General features: G+C 42.4%; 1 protein-coding gene across 1 annotated transcript in view; it reads right to left on the reverse strand.

Annotated features, from left to right (window-relative positions):
* STK32C (serine/threonine kinase 32C) overlaps positions 1-21,377 on the reverse strand; it is a 320,810-nt gene that overhangs the window by 138,719 nt on the left and 160,714 nt on the right. Inside the window, exon 2 of the mRNA XM_075348496.1 lies at positions 13,601-13,656. Within this exon, the coding sequence (XP_075204611.1) occupies positions 13,601-13,656 (56 nt within the window). The remainder of the gene's footprint in view (positions 1-13,600; positions 13,657-21,377) is intronic.

Consider the following 21,377-nt stretch of genomic DNA (forward strand, 5'->3'; position numbering starts at 1 on the left):
AGCCGGGAACGGGGACTCTACTCCCCTGTAGTGATCCGGGTACCCAGGTACCGAGGGGCCACCGCCCGGCTCCGGCTACCTGTTCTGGCCCCTTCCTCACTACGGCCTGCCCCGGCCCTTTTGGAGAACACTTCACTCCCAGCCGGGAGCTAAACTCCAGACCCCTGTCCTGTCTGCCTCCACACACTCTCTGCTCCAGCCCCTCCCCTCTCCTCTGCTTTTCCCTTACACTGGGGGCTGTGCTTTTCTGGCTGCACCGGTGTGAGATCAGATTACCAAGGAGGATTAACTCTTTATGTGACAACCTGGCTGTGCCAGGGCGTCACACGGGCACTACCATGCTCGGGTGCTCAGTACTTGTAACTAGTGATGAGTGAGCACTACCATGCTCAGGTGCTCTGTACTCGTAACTAGTGATGAGCGAGCACTACCATGCTCGGGGGCTCGGTACTTGTAACCAGTGATAAGCAGGCACTACCATGCTCGGGTGCTCTGTACTCGTAACTAGTGATGAGCGGGCACTACCATGCTCAGGTGCTTGGTACTCGTAACTAGTGATGAGCGGGCACTACCATGCTCGGGTGCTTGTTGATTAAAGCAGTCCAAGAGCAGTGACACGCCCCAGTGCACTACCAGGCTGATTTACATATGACTGCTATCCCAGATTTCTCATGACTGTGAAATCAGAGCTTTAAAAAAAAGGTATCAACTTTGTTAGTGAACATGAGCCTAAACAGCCATAATACTACTTCCATATGTGCTGAGAGGCTCAATTTAAAGGATTTATTCCATTAAAGGGTTTGTCCACTACTTGTACATTGATGGTCTCTCCTTAGGATAGGTCATCAATGACTGATCAGCCAGTGTCTGACACCCAGCACCCCCGCCAATTTGCTGCTCTCAGTGCCAGAGGCGGCAGTAGGGTCCGAAAAAGCTCCATTCTGAATCTGCCACGTCTTTTGATAGAGGCCGCGGGCGGGTACTGCACATCTGCCTTCTATTGATTTGAATGGAAAGTAGATGTGAAGTACCCAGTTGAGGCCGCTATCAGTTGACCAGAGAGCTCTGGAACTGAGCATTTTCAACCGTCTGCTGCTGCCACTGGCACCAAAAACATCTGTTCAGCTGGGTTCTAGGTATCGGACCTCGGCTGATCAGACATTGATGATTGTGATGGTGGAACATAGGGGGTTGTGTGTAATGTTGTGTAGGTTCATATTTTAGGTGTGCTGCTCTGTCCAATCTGTATTCCTTGTGTGTACATTGTCCTGTTTGCAGGTTTAATCACCCCCTGCTGGGCTTTTGTTCCTAATTTTGGGGGAGGGGGCCTGGGATCCACCTAAATTCTCTGTTTACCTGGGACATTGATGAGTCTGTTTCAGAACTTCACGAGAGAAGGAGTGAGATTGATCCTCTGGGGCAGAAGCTGCATCTTCTCATAGAGACTTGGATGTTTATCGCTTACTGGATTATATTCGTGTTTCTGGACTATCTTAGCCTCTGTATGGTGGATTATTTTTATGAACCTTCTGGGTTGCATGGAATAAAGGATTTTAGGATTTTTCACTTATATCTCGCTCTGTTGATTGTGTGATATCGGAAAAGGACCCCGTCACAATGACCTATCCTAAGGATAAGCCATCAATGTTGAAGTAGTGGACAATTGCTTTAAGAAAACCTCTGATGTCATAGAACGTCGGGTGTCGTTTGCTTATCACCGTTCTCTTTTGGCCTCAGTGGAATGCTGTCATTTCATTGTGGATTATGTGGCTATGTATTTGAACACCAGCCAGTGGTTACTTAGATTAAAAAATATATATATATATATGTATATATATATATATATATATATATATATATATATATATATGTCGCGGGCGGAGGAGGGGACGCTGCGCTCTCCCACTGCTCGGGTCCGGCTGCCGCTGCTGCTGCTCGGTGGCTCGAGCGATGGGCCAGATCCCGGGGACTCGAGCGGCGCTCCTCGCCCGTGAGTGAAAGGGGTTTGGTTTTTGGGATAGTTTATTGTCCGTGACGCCACCCACGGTTGTGGTGATTGTATGGACACCACCGCTGCTCTGTATGGGGATCCCGGAAGCGGTGACAGGGAGCAGCAAAGTTGTTAGTTCTCCCCTCCGTGGGTAGGGGGTGGTTGTCCCGGGGCCCAGTGATGAGGTGGGGGATGCTGGATGGCAGGGCCGGTGCAGGGCTTGGTGGGGTGCAGGGACGCGGGGGCAGCGCTGTGCCTCACGGCACTGTGGTACTCACTCAGCCTGAGACAGTGACACAGTTCTCGGTAAAACACACGGCTGGAAAGACGGTTCCCACGGACGGCTGCTGTTGCTTTTCCCCGGTAGTTGACGGTGACGGTCCCATTTCCTGCACCTAATGAAGTGTTGGTAGCGATGGGTTCCCACCGGTAACCCGCTCCCTGGCTTGGATATGTGCCGGAGGAGCCCCTCTTTGCCCACAGGCGCTGGCCCTGAGAAACTGGTGCCCTGGCGGTGGCGGTGTCTCTCTCTAACGGTTGGACTGTTGCCTTCAATCGGGACTTGGTTGTTGGGAGACGCAGAGGTCCCCTTCACTGACGGATTTGGCAAATTCACGGTGACTCCTAGCCTTGCCGGGATCCGAAAGGCCCCTGCCAATGGTGCTGGCTTCTCTTCGTATACCGCTCCGGTACCACCGGGCCACCACCCGTCCACGGTCCTTTCGGCAACCTCCAAGCAGCCTCTCCTGCAGACAGTCACCGCCGTCTGCTAACCTTGCTGTTCTCAGTCCGGGGCACACACCCGGACCAACTTCAGGCTTTCAACTGTCACTTTCTCTTCACCTTTCCTCCTCTCTCTTGCTCCTCTACCACTTCACTCTAACTCCTCAACTCATCTGCCTGGTTTTCCCGCCTCCAGGGCTGTGAACTCCTCGGTGGGCGGAGCCAACCGCCTGGCCCACCCCCTGGTGTGAACATCAGCCCCTGGAGGAAGGCAACAAGGATTTTTGTGTAGCTTTGGTGTACCTATCCGGGGTGTAGGGTGTGGTGGTGTCATGACCTGTGACCCCTGGCTTGCCCAGGGCGTCACATATACAGTACAGACCAAATGTTTGGACACACCTTCTCATTCAAAGAGTTTTCTTTATTTTTAGGACTCTAAAAATTGTAGATTCACATTGAAGGCATCAAAACTATGAATTAAAACATGTGGACTGAAATACTTAAAAAAGTGTGAAACAACTGAAAATATGTCTTATATTCTAGGCTCTTCAAAGTAGCCACCATTTGCTTTGATTACTGCTTTGCACACTCTTGGCATTCTCTTGATGAGCTTCAAGAGGTAGTCACCGGAAATGGTTTTCCAACAGTCTTGAAGGAGTTCCCAGAGATGCTTAGCACTTGTTTGCTCTTTTGCCTTGCTCTGCGGTCCAGCTCACCCCAAACCATCTTGATTGGGTTCAGGTCTGGTGACTGTGTAGGCCAGGTTATCTGGCGTAGCACCCCTTTACTCTCCGTCTTAGTCAAATAGCCCTTACACAGCCTGGAGGTGTGTTTGGGGTCATTGTCCTGTTGAAAAATAAATGATGGTCCAACTAAACGCAAACCGGATGTTATAGCACGCCGCTGCAAGATGCTGTGGTAGCCATGCTGGTTCAGTATGCCTTCAATTTTGAATAAATCCCCAACACTGTCACCAGCAAAGCACCCCCACACGATCACACCTCCTCCTCCATGCTTCACGGTGGGAAACAGGCATGTAGAGTCCATCCGTTCACCTTTTCTACAAAGACACGGTGGTTGGATCCAAAGATTTCAAATTTGGACTCATCAGACCAAAGCACAGATTTCCACTGGTCTAATGTCCATTCCTTGTGTTCTTTAGCCCAAACAAGTCTCTTCTGCTTGTTGCCTGTCCTTGGCAGTGGTTTCCTAGCAGCTATTTTACCATGAAGGCCTGATGCACAAAGTCTCCTCTTAACAGTTGTTCTAGAGATGAGAAGGTGTGTCCAAACTTTTGGTCTGTACTATATATATATGTATATATATATATTTTTATATATATATATATATATATATATATATATATATTTATACTGTGTATGTGTATATATATATTTTTATATATATATTTATACTGTATATATATATATATATACATACACACAGTATAAATACTGAAATACTGTACATATAATTTAAAATTACCAAGGATTATATCAACAGGAGGTGTAAGTCACAGATCTTGGCCTCTAATGCGTAATCTCTTAAAGAGTTCCCATTTACCCCATGTGCCATTTATATTACAGGTGCTATCTCTGGACTACTATAGAATCTTTAGTAGTCCAGTGCAGAGATAGCAATCTCACATAGAAAGATCCAGAACATCTGCAACAATGCACAACACAGAGTCTGCTGCTGGAAGGCTGAATGTTTCCTCCTGATCCTAGCCATATTATGTAAATACACATTAAACTGAACTAAAGAGAGAAATTTGAAATTCTGAATTGAATCATAATATTTTTCCTTTACCCCGACAAGGTGTGAATCGCTACGAAGGTCCCTATCACGCAGTAAACATTGTGTTTCGGAAGAGACGGTAATATAAACATACAATGATTCATAAGAGCAGAATTTCACTTTAACATTATAATGCGTAATTGAATTTGCTAAATGTATTACAGATAGTAATACCCAGTCAATGCACTCAGTAATCACAGTGCGCTCAATTATATTCAATATTGACTCACGGCTAGCCCACAGCGAGGTAGTTACATTTGTATAGCATTGGAAGTGCGCATTATAATTTCACTAAATCATATGGCGGGGCTGGCTTTTATACCTGTCATTTAGCTCTTATTTACCTTCATTTGTAGCGACAGTTTGCTGAACGCATTGTTTATGGGGAGGCTGTAAATAGATATTCGGAAATTAAATTTGGAATTTGTGAGTAGATGTATGTAAATGTATCAAATGAACCGGAGGAAGGAACATCCGATGTCTCCAAAAAACTCTACTCTCCTAGGCAAAATGGAAGCCTGCGCCCCAAGCCTTGGATGCCCAATGCTCCAATGGTGCTACTGTTTGTTAACAAAAATGGCCAGAATATAAGTTTGTAGCAGAGGAGAAACATTAAGCAACGCGGTTCCAATGTAACATCTGTAACAAAACTCCAAACATTTCATGTGTGATTTATAATACTGAAGGCAAAAAAGCATTTATGTTCCCCAAGGAACCAGATCTGGGTATGACTTTTGTCATTACCCCCTATAGTTGCAGTCATGGTGGGCAGGAAAAGGACATATAATAATTGCACAATGAGGTGATATCTGGTTATAGGCTCTAAAAGTGTCACAGGTGACAGTCATATGGCCTCCGGCAGTAGAAGGTCACAGCGTTTAGCTGTGCAAAATGCTCCTTGACTTTCTGTTGTTCCTGCTGTTTGCATTCTTTGTACTAGGTAGCTTTCCTGGTAGATTTTCATTTATTACCCAGGAAAACCCAGGGAGGTTAAACTTCTGTCCAGCTGCTGAGAAGAATTCCCTTGGTGCTTAAATACTCCTATCTTCCCTGGACTGGTGCTGGTGATATTATTCAAATGAAAAAACTTTATAATTCCAGCGGACAAATTTGAGGATGCAGATATATATTAAAACATTTTTTGCATTTGCAAATCTTTATTTTGAAAAACTTCCATAAAATTGGAGCCACACTTCTGGGCGGTGAAGGAAAGATATTAGGAATGGTAGCCTGCTTGGACTACGCGTTTCGGCGTACAAGCGCCTTCTACATGGTCTATTGGTGATGGTGATATTATTCAGTTCATTCTAGCTCTGGTTGCAAGCAGGTGGCTTGTACTCATCTGTGTTATAGTTGCTGAACTTCTGCATGAGTCATCTGTGGATAAGTAGTTCATGTACTTTCCCTCTGTGTGTCCTCCTTATGTCTTCTTTTAGTGTTTAGTGGGGTTGACAAAGAGCTCATCCCATCCGTTCGCTATTTAGGGCCCAGCTCCAGGGTCATTGTAGGGTCAGGTATCAGTCTTGGCGCATTGGTGCAGAGCCTAGGGTGGTGAGGGACCCCAGGGACCAGCGGTAGGTTTGGTCAGGAGTCACCATCTCTCCTTCCCTTACCTTTTGCCGCTCGCTTGGTGCTTCCCTGTACTTAGATTGACAAAAGGTTTGCAAATATGTCATATTTATTACATAGGCTTATGCAGAATAAGGTCTATTTCTCAGTTGGCTTATTTTACTTTCTTGTGTTTACATTTTTGTACAAATTCTGCCCACCTTGACAGATTTTTGAGCCACACGACTACATCACACCGCATTTTCAGATAATATGCAATAATGTAAAGGGAATCTTTCACGTCCCCAGATGCTATTAACCTGCAGATATAAGGTTAATCTGCAGATTAATAGCATTCTAAGGCTGTGTGCACACAACTGCAAGCAAATCCTCATACCAGCAAAGTCAATGAGACTTCTGGAGTGTAGTGCACACGTTGAGTATTTTTTTTTCATGCAGATTTGGTGCAGAAAATAATCTGTAGCATGTCAATTGTTTCAGAGATTTTGCCTGCGTTTATCAAAGAGTGAATTCAATGGAATAACACAAGAAAAAAATGCATCAAAAATGCACTTTATTGAGCTGTGTTTTTCCTGCTAAAAGAAACAAATGGTGCAGAAATTTCTGCAACCAAATACTCAACGTGTGCACAGAGCCTTAAGCTGTCTGGCCGCCACACTAAAAGCCTGGCTACCAGAAAGAAATGAACTTCATTATAATCCAGCGGCCCCGGGCTTTCAGTCATAGAGGTTTGGCCGGAGTGGCTTCAGTCACCGCTCAGTACATAGTTAATAGAGTTAACAGATTGCCTTTAAAACAATAATACATAAGTTATTAACTTGGTGCAACAATTTGGGCAAAAATGCACCATGTTTGCCAAAGGTGAGGGACCCACAAAATGGTAAAAAGAAAATAGGAAAAGGTGTGTGGCTCTAATGACAGCGGAGAATTTAGCTAGTAGGTATATATCTATGATGCTACTCCGCACCCTGCTACATGATTGTGTTGTTCTTCCACATTGAACTCTGTTACAAACACAGCTCTGTTGCATGGAACTCTGTTGCTGACTCAGCTCTGTTGCACCGATTCATCATTGCTGAGCCAACTCTCTTACATCATGTTGCCAGCCCAGCTACACTGAGCAACCACTGCAATTCAACGCTGTTGCATCAGTTCTACATTGCTGAATCTCTGTTAAGGCCGCTTTACACGCAATGACATCGCTAACGAGATGTCGTTGGGGTCACGGAATTCGTGACGCACATCCGGCCTCGTTAGCGACGTCGTTGCGTGTGAAACGCACAAACGACCGTTAACGATCAAAATTACTCACCATATCGTTGATCGTTGACACGTCGTTCTAATCCCAATTATCGTTGCTGTTGCAGGACGCAGGCTGTTCGTCGTTCCTGCGGCAGCACACATCGCTATGTGTGACACCCCAGGAGCGAGGAACATCACCGCGCCTGCGGCCTCCCACAATAAGGAAGGAAGGAGGTGGGCGGGATGTTCGGCCCGCTCATCTCCGCCCCTCCGCTTCTATTGGGCGGCCGCTTAGTTGCTGTGACGCCGCACGAACCGCCCTCTTAGAAAGGAGGCAGTTCGCTGGACACAGCGACGTCGCTAGGCAGGTAAGTATGTGTGACGGGTGTAAGCGATGTTGTGCGCCACGGGCAGCGACTTGCCCGTGACGCACAAAAGACAGGGGCGGGTGCGCTCGCTAGCGATATCGATACCGATATCGCTGCGTGTAAAGTGCCCTTTATAATAGGACAGGATCCATAACTCCAGATTAGACATTTCTGCCAACACATTTCAAATTTGGCCAGCGCCACCTGCCTCTGCTGCATATGAACTGCTCAACTGGACCTCCTGGTGAGACTTAAAGGGAACCTGTCACCAGATTTGGCAACTATAAGCTGCTGCCAGTGAGCTCTTACAGTGGGTATGGAAAGTATACAGACCCCTTTACATTTTTCACTCTTTGTTTCATTGCAATTATTTGGTAAATTCAAAAAAGTAGATTTTTTTCTTATTAATGTACACTCTGCACCCCATCCCCCATCTTGACAGAAAAAATACAGAAGTGTAGAAATTTTTGCAAATTTATTAAACAAGAAAAACTGAAATATCACATGGTCATAAGTATTCAGACCCTTTGCTCAGTATTGAATATACGCACCCTTTTGAACTAGCACAGCCATGAGTCTTCTTAGGAATAAGGCAACACATTTTTTACCCCTGGATTTGGGGATCCTCTGCCATTCTTCTTTGAAGATCCTCTCCAGTTCCGTCAGGTTGGATGGTGAACATTGGTGGACGCCATTTTCAGGTCTCTCCAGAGATGCTCAATTGGGTTTAGGTCAGGGCCCTGGCTGGGCCAGTCAAGAATGGTCACAGAGTTGTTCTAAAGCCACTCCTTTGTTATTTTAGCTGTGTGCTTAGGGTCATTGTCTTGTTGGAAGCCAAGTCGGAAGTCAGGAGATCAGGTATGCAGAGGGAAACACAAACAACAAACAGAAGCGGGAAGTCAGGCCAAGTCTGAGATCCAGAGCACTCAGGAAGAGGTTTTCTTCCAGAATATCTCTGTACTTGGCCACATTCATCTTTCCTTCAATTACAACCAGTCGTCCTGTCCCTGCAGCTGAAAAACACCCCCGTAGCATGATGCTGCCACCACCATGTTTCACTGTTGGGATTGTATTGGGCAGGTGATGAGCAGTGCCTGGTTTTCTCCACACATACTGCTTAGAATTATCAACAAAAAGTTATATCTTCGTCTCATCAGGCCAGAGAATGTTATTTCTTATAGTCTGGGAGTCCTTCATCTCTTTTTTGCAAATTCTATGCAGGCTTTCATATGTCTTGCACTGAGGAGAGGCTTCCGTCGGGCCACTCTGCCATAAAGGCCCGACTGGTGGAGGGCTGCAGTGATAGTTGACTTTGTGGAACTTTCTCCCATCTCTTTACTGTATCTCTGGAGCTCAGCACAGTGATCTTGGGGTTCTTCTTTAACTCTCTCACCAAGGCTCTTCTCCCACGATTGCTCAGTTTGGCTGGACGGCCAGGGCTAGGAAGAGTTCTGGTGGTCTCAAACTTCTTCCATTTAAGAATTATGGAGGCCACTGTGCTCTTAGGATCCTTGAGTACTGCAGAAATTCTTTCGTAACCTTGGCCAGATCTGTGCCTTGCCACAATTCTGTCTCTGAGCTCCTTGGGCAGTTCCTTTGATCTCATGATTCTCATTTTGTCTGACATGCACTGTGAGCTGTGAGGTCTTATATACACAGGTGTGCGCCTTTCCAGATCAACTCCTATCAGTTTAATTACACACAACTGGTCTCCAATGAAGGAGTAGAACCATCTCAAGGAGGGTCACAAGGAAATGGACAGCAAGTGACTTAAATATGAGTGTCTGAGCAAAGGGTCTTTATTCTTATGACCATGTGATATTTCAGTTTTCCTTGTTTAATAAATTTGCAAAAATTTCAACATTTCTGTTTTTTTTCTGCCAAGATGGGGATGGGGTGCAGAGTGTACATTAATGAGAAAACAAAAGTTAACTTTTTTGAATTTACCAAATGGCTGCAATGAAACAAAGAGTGAAAAATTTAAAGGGGTGTGAATACTTTCCGTACCCACTGTATATACATCATTCCCGAATACTGTATATAAGAGCACAGGCTCTGTAGAAGATAAAAGACCTTTATCACATGGGGCGGTCCAGTCCAATGGATGTCGCTGCTCTCTGGTCCGGCGCCTCTTCTGTGTGGCGATCACCAGGCTACTTTTTTTGAGGCATGTGTGCATGACGCGTCCTACGTCATCCACACTGGCCGGCATTGTGGTCCTGTGCAGGCGCACTTTGATCTTTCCTGCTCAGGGCAGATCATAATATTGTAGCACACATGTGCGGGCGGTCTTTAACCTTTCGTCGTGTCTACGCATTACAGTATTTTGATCTGCCCTCAGCAAGGGAGCTCAAAGTGCGCCTGCGCAGAACCACAGTTTCAGCATGTGTGGATGACATAGGACATGACATCCACAGTGGGCAGGGTAGAACAAGGACGGTGACCGCTGCAGAACGGATGCGCTGTACCGGAGAGCAGTGACACCCATAGGACCGGACCACCCCATAGGTGAGTATAATGAAAGTGAGTATTATAAGAGTGTTTTTTACATTATATAGAGTGGACTGGCCTCTTATATACTGTATTCTAGAATGCTGTATATAAGAGCTCACTGGTAGTGGCTGCAACTTATAGTCGCCAAATCTGGTGACAGGTTCCCTTTAACATGTGGCTTACAATGCACCAACATAGGCCACAACTTGGAGTTGATGGAGACCCCCTTTAAGGACAATTGAGAATGGACATATTCGAGACCAGTCCACCTCGTGTTGCAGAGTGTAGATTGTGAGATTTCCAGGGAGCTCAGTATAGATTTATAAATAATTTTACACAGTTCAAAGCTGGTAAATGTATCCATGGCAACAAGGGAACGCTGTCAAGTTAAATTCTGTTACATATTTTGTTACTTTGTTCTACAAATAGAGCCAAAGTCACTGCTGAAAAGCAAATTACAATCATTTAAAGGGACATTTTTCCAGGTCATTATTCTTACATAGATACAATCAGTAATTGAATATGAGATAACGTTAGAGCTAAAAAAATGTGACCCCCCCCCTCCCCATATATCCGGCCATTGGTTGACACTTTTGGCAAACTGTACTTTCAACTATTGCTCGACCTGGTTTGCGACACTTTTTTCCACCTAAATTTTAGAGCAACATTACCAAATCTCTCTCATGACCTTAGAGGGTTACTCCCAAAATAGTAAGTGATCCTCTATCCATTTCATAGGAAAAACTTACTGATCACTAGGGGTCTGAGTGCTTGCCCGCCAAGACCCCAACAATACCTTGGGGCTCAGAAACCCAGGAACTGGGCCATAAAGAGTCCCACCTTGAATGGAATTGAGGAGCACATGCTCAATCTCCGCTCCATTCATTATCCATTAGACTACTGAAGAAAGCCAAGTGCACCCCACTATTCCATTCAATATGGGGCTCTGCAGAGGCTGGTTTGGGTGTTCCAAAGCACCAATCTCTGAATTGTGTGGAGCTCAATGGTCAGATCTTCAGCAATCAGTAAGTTATTTCCTATTCTATTGAGATTTTACCTTGGGAAAAAATTTGTTAGAACTATTGCCATCATTCATCAGTAGCGGATTGCCATTATTTTGTCATGCCAAAGCCTACACACGCTCAGCTTGCAGCACACAAGAGTCACAATGGGAAATGGTATACAAGGAAGGCCCTAGCGATAGAGAGAGGGGACACCTCTTGCAAATCACCTGAATCTGTACCCTACGCTCCCTAATGTCCCTATAAGGGTCCTTCCCCCTGTTGCCGTCATGTGCCTAGGCCCTCGCTTGCCCTGAACTCACCCTGGCTAGTGAGAAGGCCGGCAACAAAACTAGTCCCACCACTGCAATAATACAACACAAGATAAGGGAGACAGAAAGGGGGAAATAGGCACAAAAGGAAAACACTTCAAGCTCCTCCAATTGAGCTAAACACCACAGCTGCACTAGTCATGACTCCTCGCTTCTTCCAGAGACAGACTCCTTCCAAAGTGGTCAGCATGAAATGAGAATCTATAATATGCATCAGATGGTAAGGCATGTGACTGTTTATAGAAATACGGAGTGGTCACAAAGCGCTGCCCCTGAGATTAAGGCTACAAAGGACAGTCAGATAGAAAAGAGTCCCTAACCCCTGCAGCACTAAAAGAAGGTAGATACATTCAAATACAAGTTGTAGACCTGCGCATACATAATAAGGCGTTGTGACCTTCTGATCGCAGACTCGCCAGATTTACCATGACTAATGCACAACTAAATGTCTTCGTAAAGCATTGGAATTAAAGTGAATATCCATCCCATTTCTCTGATAATTTACAACACATTTTACTGATTGTTCTCTTAACCCTAGAACGCGCAACTACAGAAATCTACCATAGAAAACAAGTGACCTAGCAAGCCTGTGAGGCCCCAGGAATGCGTTCTAGGGTTAATTTATCTGTCTTCCTGTAGCCACATAAGGGAGCAGAGTCTTAGGACTTCACTCTATACAGTTTCTTAGACCATTGTAAATGTTTTTTTAAAAAATAAATAAATAAATAAATCAGCACAGAATGTGGAGTTGAAGTTTTGATTTGTATAATCTAAGAAAAAGACTGATGGCACAGCCTACCTTTCTAATGTGAACAGGTGCAAACGGAACATAGAAATATAGTAAGAAAAAGAAGACAGCTGCACTCTGTAGCATTAAGATATGTGGAACAATGAATATGGGAATATAGACATGCATTACTGATATGTAAAACATATAAAAATGAGATACTTAGCATACAAAAATGGCCAGTTTTATGTGAGCCCAACAGCCAACAGAAAAGTGACCTCTTTTTGTTGTGTTCCTATCAAAATAATGGATCTCTTTGGGCTAAAATAAACTACTATTTATGGGTGGACAGGGACCTTCAAATGGAGAAATAAAATAACCTCAAGCTAAAAAGCAGGAGTGCTCAATCAGAAAGCATGACCCTATAATCTAAGAAAAAGACTGATGGCACATCCTACCTTTCTAATGTGAACAGGTGCAAACTGAACATGAAACATAATAACAAAGAGGAGACAGTTGCACTCTGTAGGGCTAATATATGTGGAGCAATGAATATGGGAATATAGACAGGCATTACTGCTATGAAAAACATGTAGAAATTGAGATACTTAGCACACAGAAATAACTAGTTTTATGTGAGCCCAACAGTCAACGGCAAGGCAACCTGCAAATGGGGAATTAAATGTCTTTTGATTGAGCACTCCTGCTCTTCAGCCTAAGGTTATTTTAATTCTCCATTTGCAGGTGCCTGTCTGCCCATAAATTGTAGTTTTTATTAACCAAAAGAGAAGCTTTAGTTTGATAGGGACCCAACAATAAGAGGTTGCCCGCAATTGGCTGTTGGGCTCACATAAAACTGGCCATTTTTGCATGATAAGTATCTCAATTTTTCCATGTTTTTCATTGCAGTAATGCATGTCTATATTCCCATATTCATTGTTCCACATGTCTTAGCACTACAGAGTGTCTACTTTTTGTTATGAAGTTTTGATTTGGTCATAAATTAACTTTTTGGATGGTTGAGCAGAAGACAGACTCTTCTGCCCCGAAAAAGCTCAGTGACTAACTTACTGTTGTTAACTCTTTCTGCATCCTGCTAAGTATTGTGGTACATTGAAGCAAAATCCACTTTCACAGAAAAATAGAAAAAAAAATAAAGGTACAAAAGGTGTAAAAACTAATTGCAACAAACAAACAAATGTGTTCTTCATCGCAACACTTTACGGCTTACGCAGTGTGTAGTGGGAAACCTCGACAATGACAGGTCAGGACAGTGTAAAAAGAAGTCAAGCCAGCAAAGTCACCCTTGTTATATAACTTATGCGTTCACACTTTCAAGGGAAAAAAAATGATCTTACCTTGCCAAAGCTTCCTTTCCCAATTGCCCGGAGAATCTGAAAATGATCCAAGTTCACTGCAAGGAGAATAAAATTTGAATTAATAGACTGTAAATATTATGTCCAATAGTTTTCATGCCACAGCATTGAACTACTAGAGCACGGTCTTCCTACTAGAGTATGCAAATGCCCATTTAGGTGTCTTATTTTTATTCTTTAAATTGTTTTCTGCAAGAAAGGAAAAAGAAAACAAGAAGGAAGTAGCACAATATTTAATATAGAGTATATGTATTGAAAAAGAGGTAGATGGATAGATAGATAGATAGATAGATAGATAGATAGATAGATAGATAGAGCAAAAGATAGCAGACAAAGAATTGCACTTACCAGACCCTAAACAATTAGAGTTGACAAGTGAATGGGCTCTCACATACAAATCTGCATCACTGTCAGGTCCTCTGCGTTCTACAGCGGTGGTTCCCCCTGGTGACTGAAAGCAGTATCACCGGTGTGGAGTGATACTGGTACCCGATCTGTTTGTGAGAGTTGCAGTAATGCAGCTGGAACAGCAAGGGACCTGACAGCAACACAGATCTCTGTGTGAGAGCCCATCCACCATCAGCACTTGTCAACTATAATTGTTTGGGGTCTCTTGAGTGGGATTTTTTTTTTTTAGGGGGGACTGCTGACTGCTTTCCTTTATGAAAAGCCCTGTTGTATTCTTTAACTTTTTAGTTGCTTGGACACTTCCTCATGCAACTGCAACTAGGGCTTATTTTTGGAGTAGGGTTTATATTTTAAGCATACTACAAAAAGCCCAAAAAATACTACTAGGGCTTATTTTTAGGGAAACAGGATAGATAGATAGATAGATAGATAGATAGATAGATAGATAGATAGATAGATAGATAGATGGTATATAGGATATAAAGATATAAGATATAGGACAGATTGTTTCCAATTCTCCGTAGACACAGACATGTTCCATTTTTCTACAATGATGAATTCTATGTACTCTCTTATTCTATTCTGGAATGACCAGAAAAGAAAGCGACTGAGTATTATTTAATCATTCCTCCAGCAGGTGTATCATCAGCCATTATCCGGCCTCTTCTAACAATATCCACAGAAGTTTTTGTTCAGAATTCAGAGACCCAAGGATCACAGATTTCAACTCTCCCTCCAGGGATCCCTTTACGAGCTCCGTTCCTCTACAAATGCAGAATTTTCACAAAGTTCAGACAAAATGAGAAAAATAGAATGTGTCAGTGAAACCATTAACCCCTTATTGGCGTATTAACTGAAACAAGAATCTTTTATGTAATGCATATCAGTTGCTTTGCTTTTCAAGCACATGGTTATTTTGTTTATTAGGTCTCATATATACAGCAGAGGTAGTATGGTGGCACACAGTGTAATTCAGTTTCAAGGGAGATTTACTCCCTAGCATGGTATATGGTACCCCGGTTCAATGGTAAAAGAAAAGTTACCCCCTGCCCTACCAGAAGTAGTGCGCACCGACGATCATCACGGGACAAAATTCCTGTGGGTGGACTGATGCCCCCTCAGCGGTACCTTGAGTCTCTATCATCGTACGCACTTAGTAGGGTTTAGCGTAGGCCTCAGTAGCCAGTGAGCGGCATCCGTGCGGCTCCGGCAGTGGAGGCCAGCTAGGTCATACTGCAGTGCAGTTGCTAACATACTTTGCCTGTCTTGTAGACGGCATACCAGTGTTTGTAATAGTTGGTACACCCCAGCTAGAATATGAAGCTTGTTAAACTTTACTGCTGCATTGCATACCCCTGTTCACTTGCATAACTACTTATCTCCTGCTTGTACCCGTAACATAATTGTACTCTGCACCGCGGTGGTCCCTCGGCCATTGCTTCACTAGTCTACATAATTGGCTCTGCTATTGCAGTGGTGCCTGTTGGTATATTTTGCTCCGCTGTGCCAATGTGCCTGCCTGCATATTCTGCTCAGCTGTTCAAAGGTGTCGTTCTGTAAACCCAGCTCTGCTTTTCCAAGGTGTTTGCTAACATACTCAGCTCTGCCAGTCTAAGGTGTCTTCGGCATACTCAGCTCTGATGCTCCAATGGTGCTCGGTTATTCGAAGATGCCTATTTGCACACTACGCTCAGCTGTTGCAATGTTCCTGTCTGCATACTCGCCTCTGCTGTTCCCAATGCCAAGGTACCATTCAATCACTTAAGCTCTGCTATTCCCCATGGCCATCCAGCAAGTCCAGTTTGGCTGTTCTGCACTATATCTGCGCCTCTCGTCTTGGCTGCTCATGTAGACTTACAGCGTGGCCTTTCCACCTTTCCAGCTGAGCTATATCATAAAAGATCCTCAGAAAACATTTATTTCCCAGACCCCTTTATGTGACCTATAAGTATCATAGTCGAAGTTTCATAGGAGGAACGTCCTATTTGTTACATTAGGTAAATGGCTGAGTGCAAGGTTACATGCCAGAGCCCTCATTAACAAAAAGGCTATTAATTAATTACATATTAAATCTGGACAGAGTTAATGAAGCTGATTAAAACGTAATAAAGAGACTGGGAGAAATTGGCCGAATGCCAAAGGCGGCTCTCACACTTATATATCAAATCTGAACCCAGGCTCCAAATTTCCTGACAACTGAGCCCTAAATGAGCGGCTTTGCTACAATCAGTGGCCCCTTTATTCTGGCAATCGTCAGCGTCCTAATGGGAAGAGCATCAAGGTTTAAAGGGAATCTGTCAGCAGGTTTTTGCTCCCCCATCTGAGAGCAGCATAATGTAGAGACAAAGGCCCTGATTCCAGCGATGTGTCACTTACTGAGCTGTTTGCTGTCATTTTGATAAAATCAATGTTTTCTTTGCTGCAGATCTAGCAGTTATACAGAGCTCATGGATATGCTGGACTACCTGCAGCACGACAAGTAGTTCTGTAATGATAATCTCTTGCTGATTAAACAGTGATTTTATCAAAACTACACTAAGCAGCCCAGTAAGTGACACATCGCTGGAATCAGGATCTCTGTCCCTACGTTTTGCTGCTCTCAGGTTAGGTGGCAATAATCTGGTGACAGATTCCCTTTAAGGCTAAAGATTTGCAATATTCATGCCCTAGTAATAGAATAAAAGGCCATCACAATGTGAATAGTGGGGATCTGACTTCTAGAACCCCAATTCCTTCCAACCATACAGCTGTGAATGTAACTTGATACTATAGATCAGTCCCCCATGAATTGGACTCAGTTGTTGCAACCTGCAGTACCAAGTACTTCCATTACTATAGGGCTATAGGCACAGCTGTAAAGAAAAACTTCATGTAGCTGATCTGCATAAGTATCTGGAATTGGACCGACACCTATTGACTGGATATTAAAGGCTTATACTAAGGGAAAGCAATTATTGTAGCAAATTATGGAAAACTCCATTTTGCCTGAGCAAAATAATATATGGGCCCTTTGCAGTTCAGTAGCTCATAATAATGCACAACTTCACCTTTTTTGGAGGTTGAAATTGGCCCGTTACCCATTGCTACCAACTGTCCCACTGTCAGGGCTTTTGTCCCGACTTCCTCCCGCTACTCCTCACTGGCTCCGTAGCTCCTCCTCCTTGGCGGGCAGAACTGGCATTTTTCTGCATCAGCATGACTCCATGTTTGCTGGGAGAACCTCTACCGATAAGCCACAGCCTTCACTAATTTGGTATTCTTGAGCTGTACTGCAGGCAGTGAACCCAGAAGCAGATTATACAGGTACATATAAATTCATCTGCAGATAGCAATGTACTTTTATGTACCTGTATTCTAGAGGTAAAAAAAGTAATATTTTTTGTTCCTATAAAATCTCTAAAAGTAATGAGAAACAATTACAAATATTTCATGTTTTTTTTTCCAATTTCCTCCCCTCAGGACTTAAACTGTCAACTTTCAATATTGCAGTTAGCAGCTAACACTGAGAGTCCCCGATACTGCTGATGTCACAGGGAGAATTTTGTAGTTGTGAAGCTGCAGTGCAATCTTTGACTCTATAGGGAAAATATACTGGTATATAGAGTTACATTGTATATATATATATATATATATACACATACATATATATATATATATATATATATATAGATATATACACATACATATATATATATATATATATATATATATATATATATATATATATATATATATATATATCAGTGTATTTCTATGTCCCTGTATTCTAGAGGGAGAATTTTTTTTCCTCCTATAAAAAAATAATAAAAATAATAAAAAATAATAAAAAAACAATTCGCATGGATGTAATTTTTAATGTGCTTTTTAAAAAAGTAATAAACATCACAAATCAGTAAATAACATGGACATGGTTGTGCCTGTAATCATAACGACCATCACAATTCAGCAATCAGATAATTTATAGTGATCAGTAAATGGTGTAAAAACATGGCGTGATTGATTATTTTTCTCTATTAAACACGTAAAAAATGTAAGATAATGTAATAAAAATGTAATGCTGAGGCCGTGTTCACATATAGCGTAAATGCTGCTTTTTTCCTGTATTTTTTCTCCAGGTGACAGCATCACAAGACACAATAAAACTTTTTTGAGTATTGTATGTTTGCTGCCTTTTTTAGACTTTTTCCACCTTGGTTGATGCATTTGGTGCAGATGTGAATTTGGGCTTTTCATGCTTTTTTAATACTACAGAAAAGCTTTGATTCTGCTTTTAAATTGCCATGTCGTTATATTTTTTTACTTGGGTTTCTTTCAGGCGCCACATAAAAACCTATAGAAAAAATAATTACCAAAAACCACTCAGTTCAGCCGCGTCTTTAAATGCACTGAGGACGGAGATTTCATGAAATCACAACTACTTTGCTTGGACATTGCCACTTGACGACCAACGACACCCATCAGACTATACTGCCCCGCAGGTGAGTATAATAAAAGATGTTTTTATGTTATATAGAGCTACTGTATTCTAGAATGCTGTATGTAAGAGTTCACTGGTGGTGTCCGCAGCTTATAGGGGAAAATCCTGGTGGCAGGTGCCTTTTAAAATAAAATTATAGGTTCAGCTCTAATTTTAAAGCTGCATAAACTGTAAGTGCATCTCAATAAATTAGAATATCATCAAAAAGTTAATTTATTTCAGTCATTCAATACAAAAAGGGAAACATATATTATATAGAGTCATTACACACAGAGAGATCTATTCCTATATATTATATAGAGTCATTACACACAGAGGGATCTATTTCACGTGTTTATTTCTGTTAATATTGATTATGGCTTACAGTCAATGAAAACCCAAAAGTCATTATGTCAGAAAATTAGAATATTTACCACAAAACATGTGCAAAGGTTTCCTAAGCATTTAAAATGGTCCCTTAGTCTGGTTCAGTAGGCTACACAATCATGGGAAAGACTGCTGACTTGACAGATATAAAGAAGGCAGTCATTGACAGACTCTACAATGAGGGTAAGCCACAAAAGGTTATTGCTAAAGAAGCTGGCTGTTCACAGAGTGCTGTATCCAAGCATATTAATGGAGAGTTGAGTGGAAGGAAAAAGTGTGCTAGAAAAAGGTGCACAAACAACTGGGATAAGTGCAGCCTTGATAGGATTTATAAGAAAAGGCCATTCAAAAATTTGGGGGAGATTCACAAGGAGTGGACTGCTGCTGGAGTCAGTGTTTCAAGAGCCACCACACACAGACGTATCCAGGACATGGGCTACAACTGTCGCATTTCTTGTGTCAAGCCACTCATGACCAATAGACAACGCCAAGCGTCTTACCTGGACCAAGGAGAAAAAGAACTGGACTGTTGCTCAGTGTCCAAGGTGTTGTTTTCAGATGAAAGTAAATTTTGCATTTCATTTGGAAATTGCGGTCCCAGAGTCTGGAGGAAGAGTGGAGAGGCCACAATCCAAGCTGCTTGAGGTCAAGTGTGAAGTCTCCACAATCAGAGATGGTTTGGGGAGCCATGTCATCTGCTGGTGTAGCTCCACTGTGTTTTATCAAGACCAAAGTCAGCGCAGCCGTCTACCAGAACATTTTAGAGCACTTCATGCTTCCCTCTGCCGACAAGCTTTTTGGAGATGGAAATTTCATTTTCCAACAGGACTTGGCACCTGTCCACACTGCCAAAAGTACCAATACCTGTTTTACTAACTACAGTATCACTGTGCTTGATTGGCCAGCAAACTCGCCTGACCTAAACCCCATAGAGAATCTCTAGGGTATTGTCAAAAGGAAGATGAGAGACACCAAACCCAAGAATGCAGATGAGCTGAAGGCTGCTATTAAAGCAACCTGGGCTTCCATAACACCTCAGCAGTGCCACAGGCTGATCGCCTCCATGCCACGCCGCATTGATGCAGTAATTCATGCAAAAGGAGCCCAGACCAAGTATTGAGGCATTTACTGTACAGACTTTTCAGTAGGCGCCAACATTTTTGAGTGTAAAATAATTTTTTCAGTTGGTCTTATATAATATTCTAATTTTCTGAGATAATGACGTTTGGGTTTTCATCCCTCTGTGTGTAATGACTCTATATAATATATAGGAATATATCACTCTGTGTGTAATTACTCTATATAATATATAGAAATAGATCACTGTGTGTAATGACTCCATATAATATATAGAAATAGATCCCTCTGTGTGTAATGACTCTATATAATATATAGAAATAGATCACTCTGTGTGTAATGACTCTATATAATATATAGAAATAGATCCCTCTGTGTGTAATGACTCTATATAATATGTAGGAATAGATCCCTCTGTTTGTAATGACTCTATATAATATACATGAATAGATCCCTCTGTGTGTAATGACTCTATATAATATATAGGAATAGATCCCTCTGTGTGTAATGACTCTATACAATATATAGAAATAGATTACTCTGTTTGTAATGACTCTATATAATATAAATGAATAGATCACTCTGTGTGTAATGACTCTATACATATAGAAATAGATCCCTCTGTGTGTAATGACTCTATATAATATATAGAAATAGATTACTCTGTTTGTAATGACTCTATATAATATATAGGAATAGATCCCTCTGTGTGTATTGACTCTATATAATATATAGAAATAGATCCCTCTGTGTGTAATGACTCTATATAATATATAGGAATAGATCCCTTTGTGTGTAATGACTCTATATAATATATAGGAATAGATCCCTCTGTGTGTAATGACTCTATATAATATATAGGAATAGATCCCTCTATGTGTAATGACTCTATATAATATATAGGAATAGATCCCTCTGTGTGTAATGACTCTATATAATATATGCGTTTCCCTTTTTGTATTGAATTACTGAAATAAATTAACTTTTTGATGATATTCTAATTTATTGAGATGCACTTGTAGTTCCTTTGTAGTTTTAGTCTGTAACCATTGCAGCACATAGGTTTGCCTAAAGGCCCCGTTACACGCTACGATTTAGCTGACGATCTCGTTAGCGATGTGACACGCCCAGATCGTTGTTACGATTTGCTGAGATCGCTCATAGGTCATTTTGTAGCGGTCACACGTACACATCTCACAAACGACGCTACATCGTTCAGCGATATCTTGTTTGACCAAGTCGGTCGTGTGGATGTTGTTCGTCGTTGGCAGGGTGTCAAACTTAGCAATATGTCTGCTGCGTTCCAAACGACGAACAATATTTTGAAAGTGAACGACGTGTCAACGATCAACGATTTTCAACCTATTTGCGATCGTTCGGAGTCGCACGTAGGTGTCACACACAACGACGTCGCTGACGGTGATGGAAGTG

The sequence above is a fragment of the Anomaloglossus baeobatrachus genome, chromosome 5 (assembly GCF_048569485.1).
Source record: "Anomaloglossus baeobatrachus isolate aAnoBae1 chromosome 5, aAnoBae1.hap1, whole genome shotgun sequence".
Lineage (NCBI taxonomy): Eukaryota > Metazoa > Chordata > Amphibia > Anura > Aromobatidae > Anomaloglossus > Anomaloglossus baeobatrachus.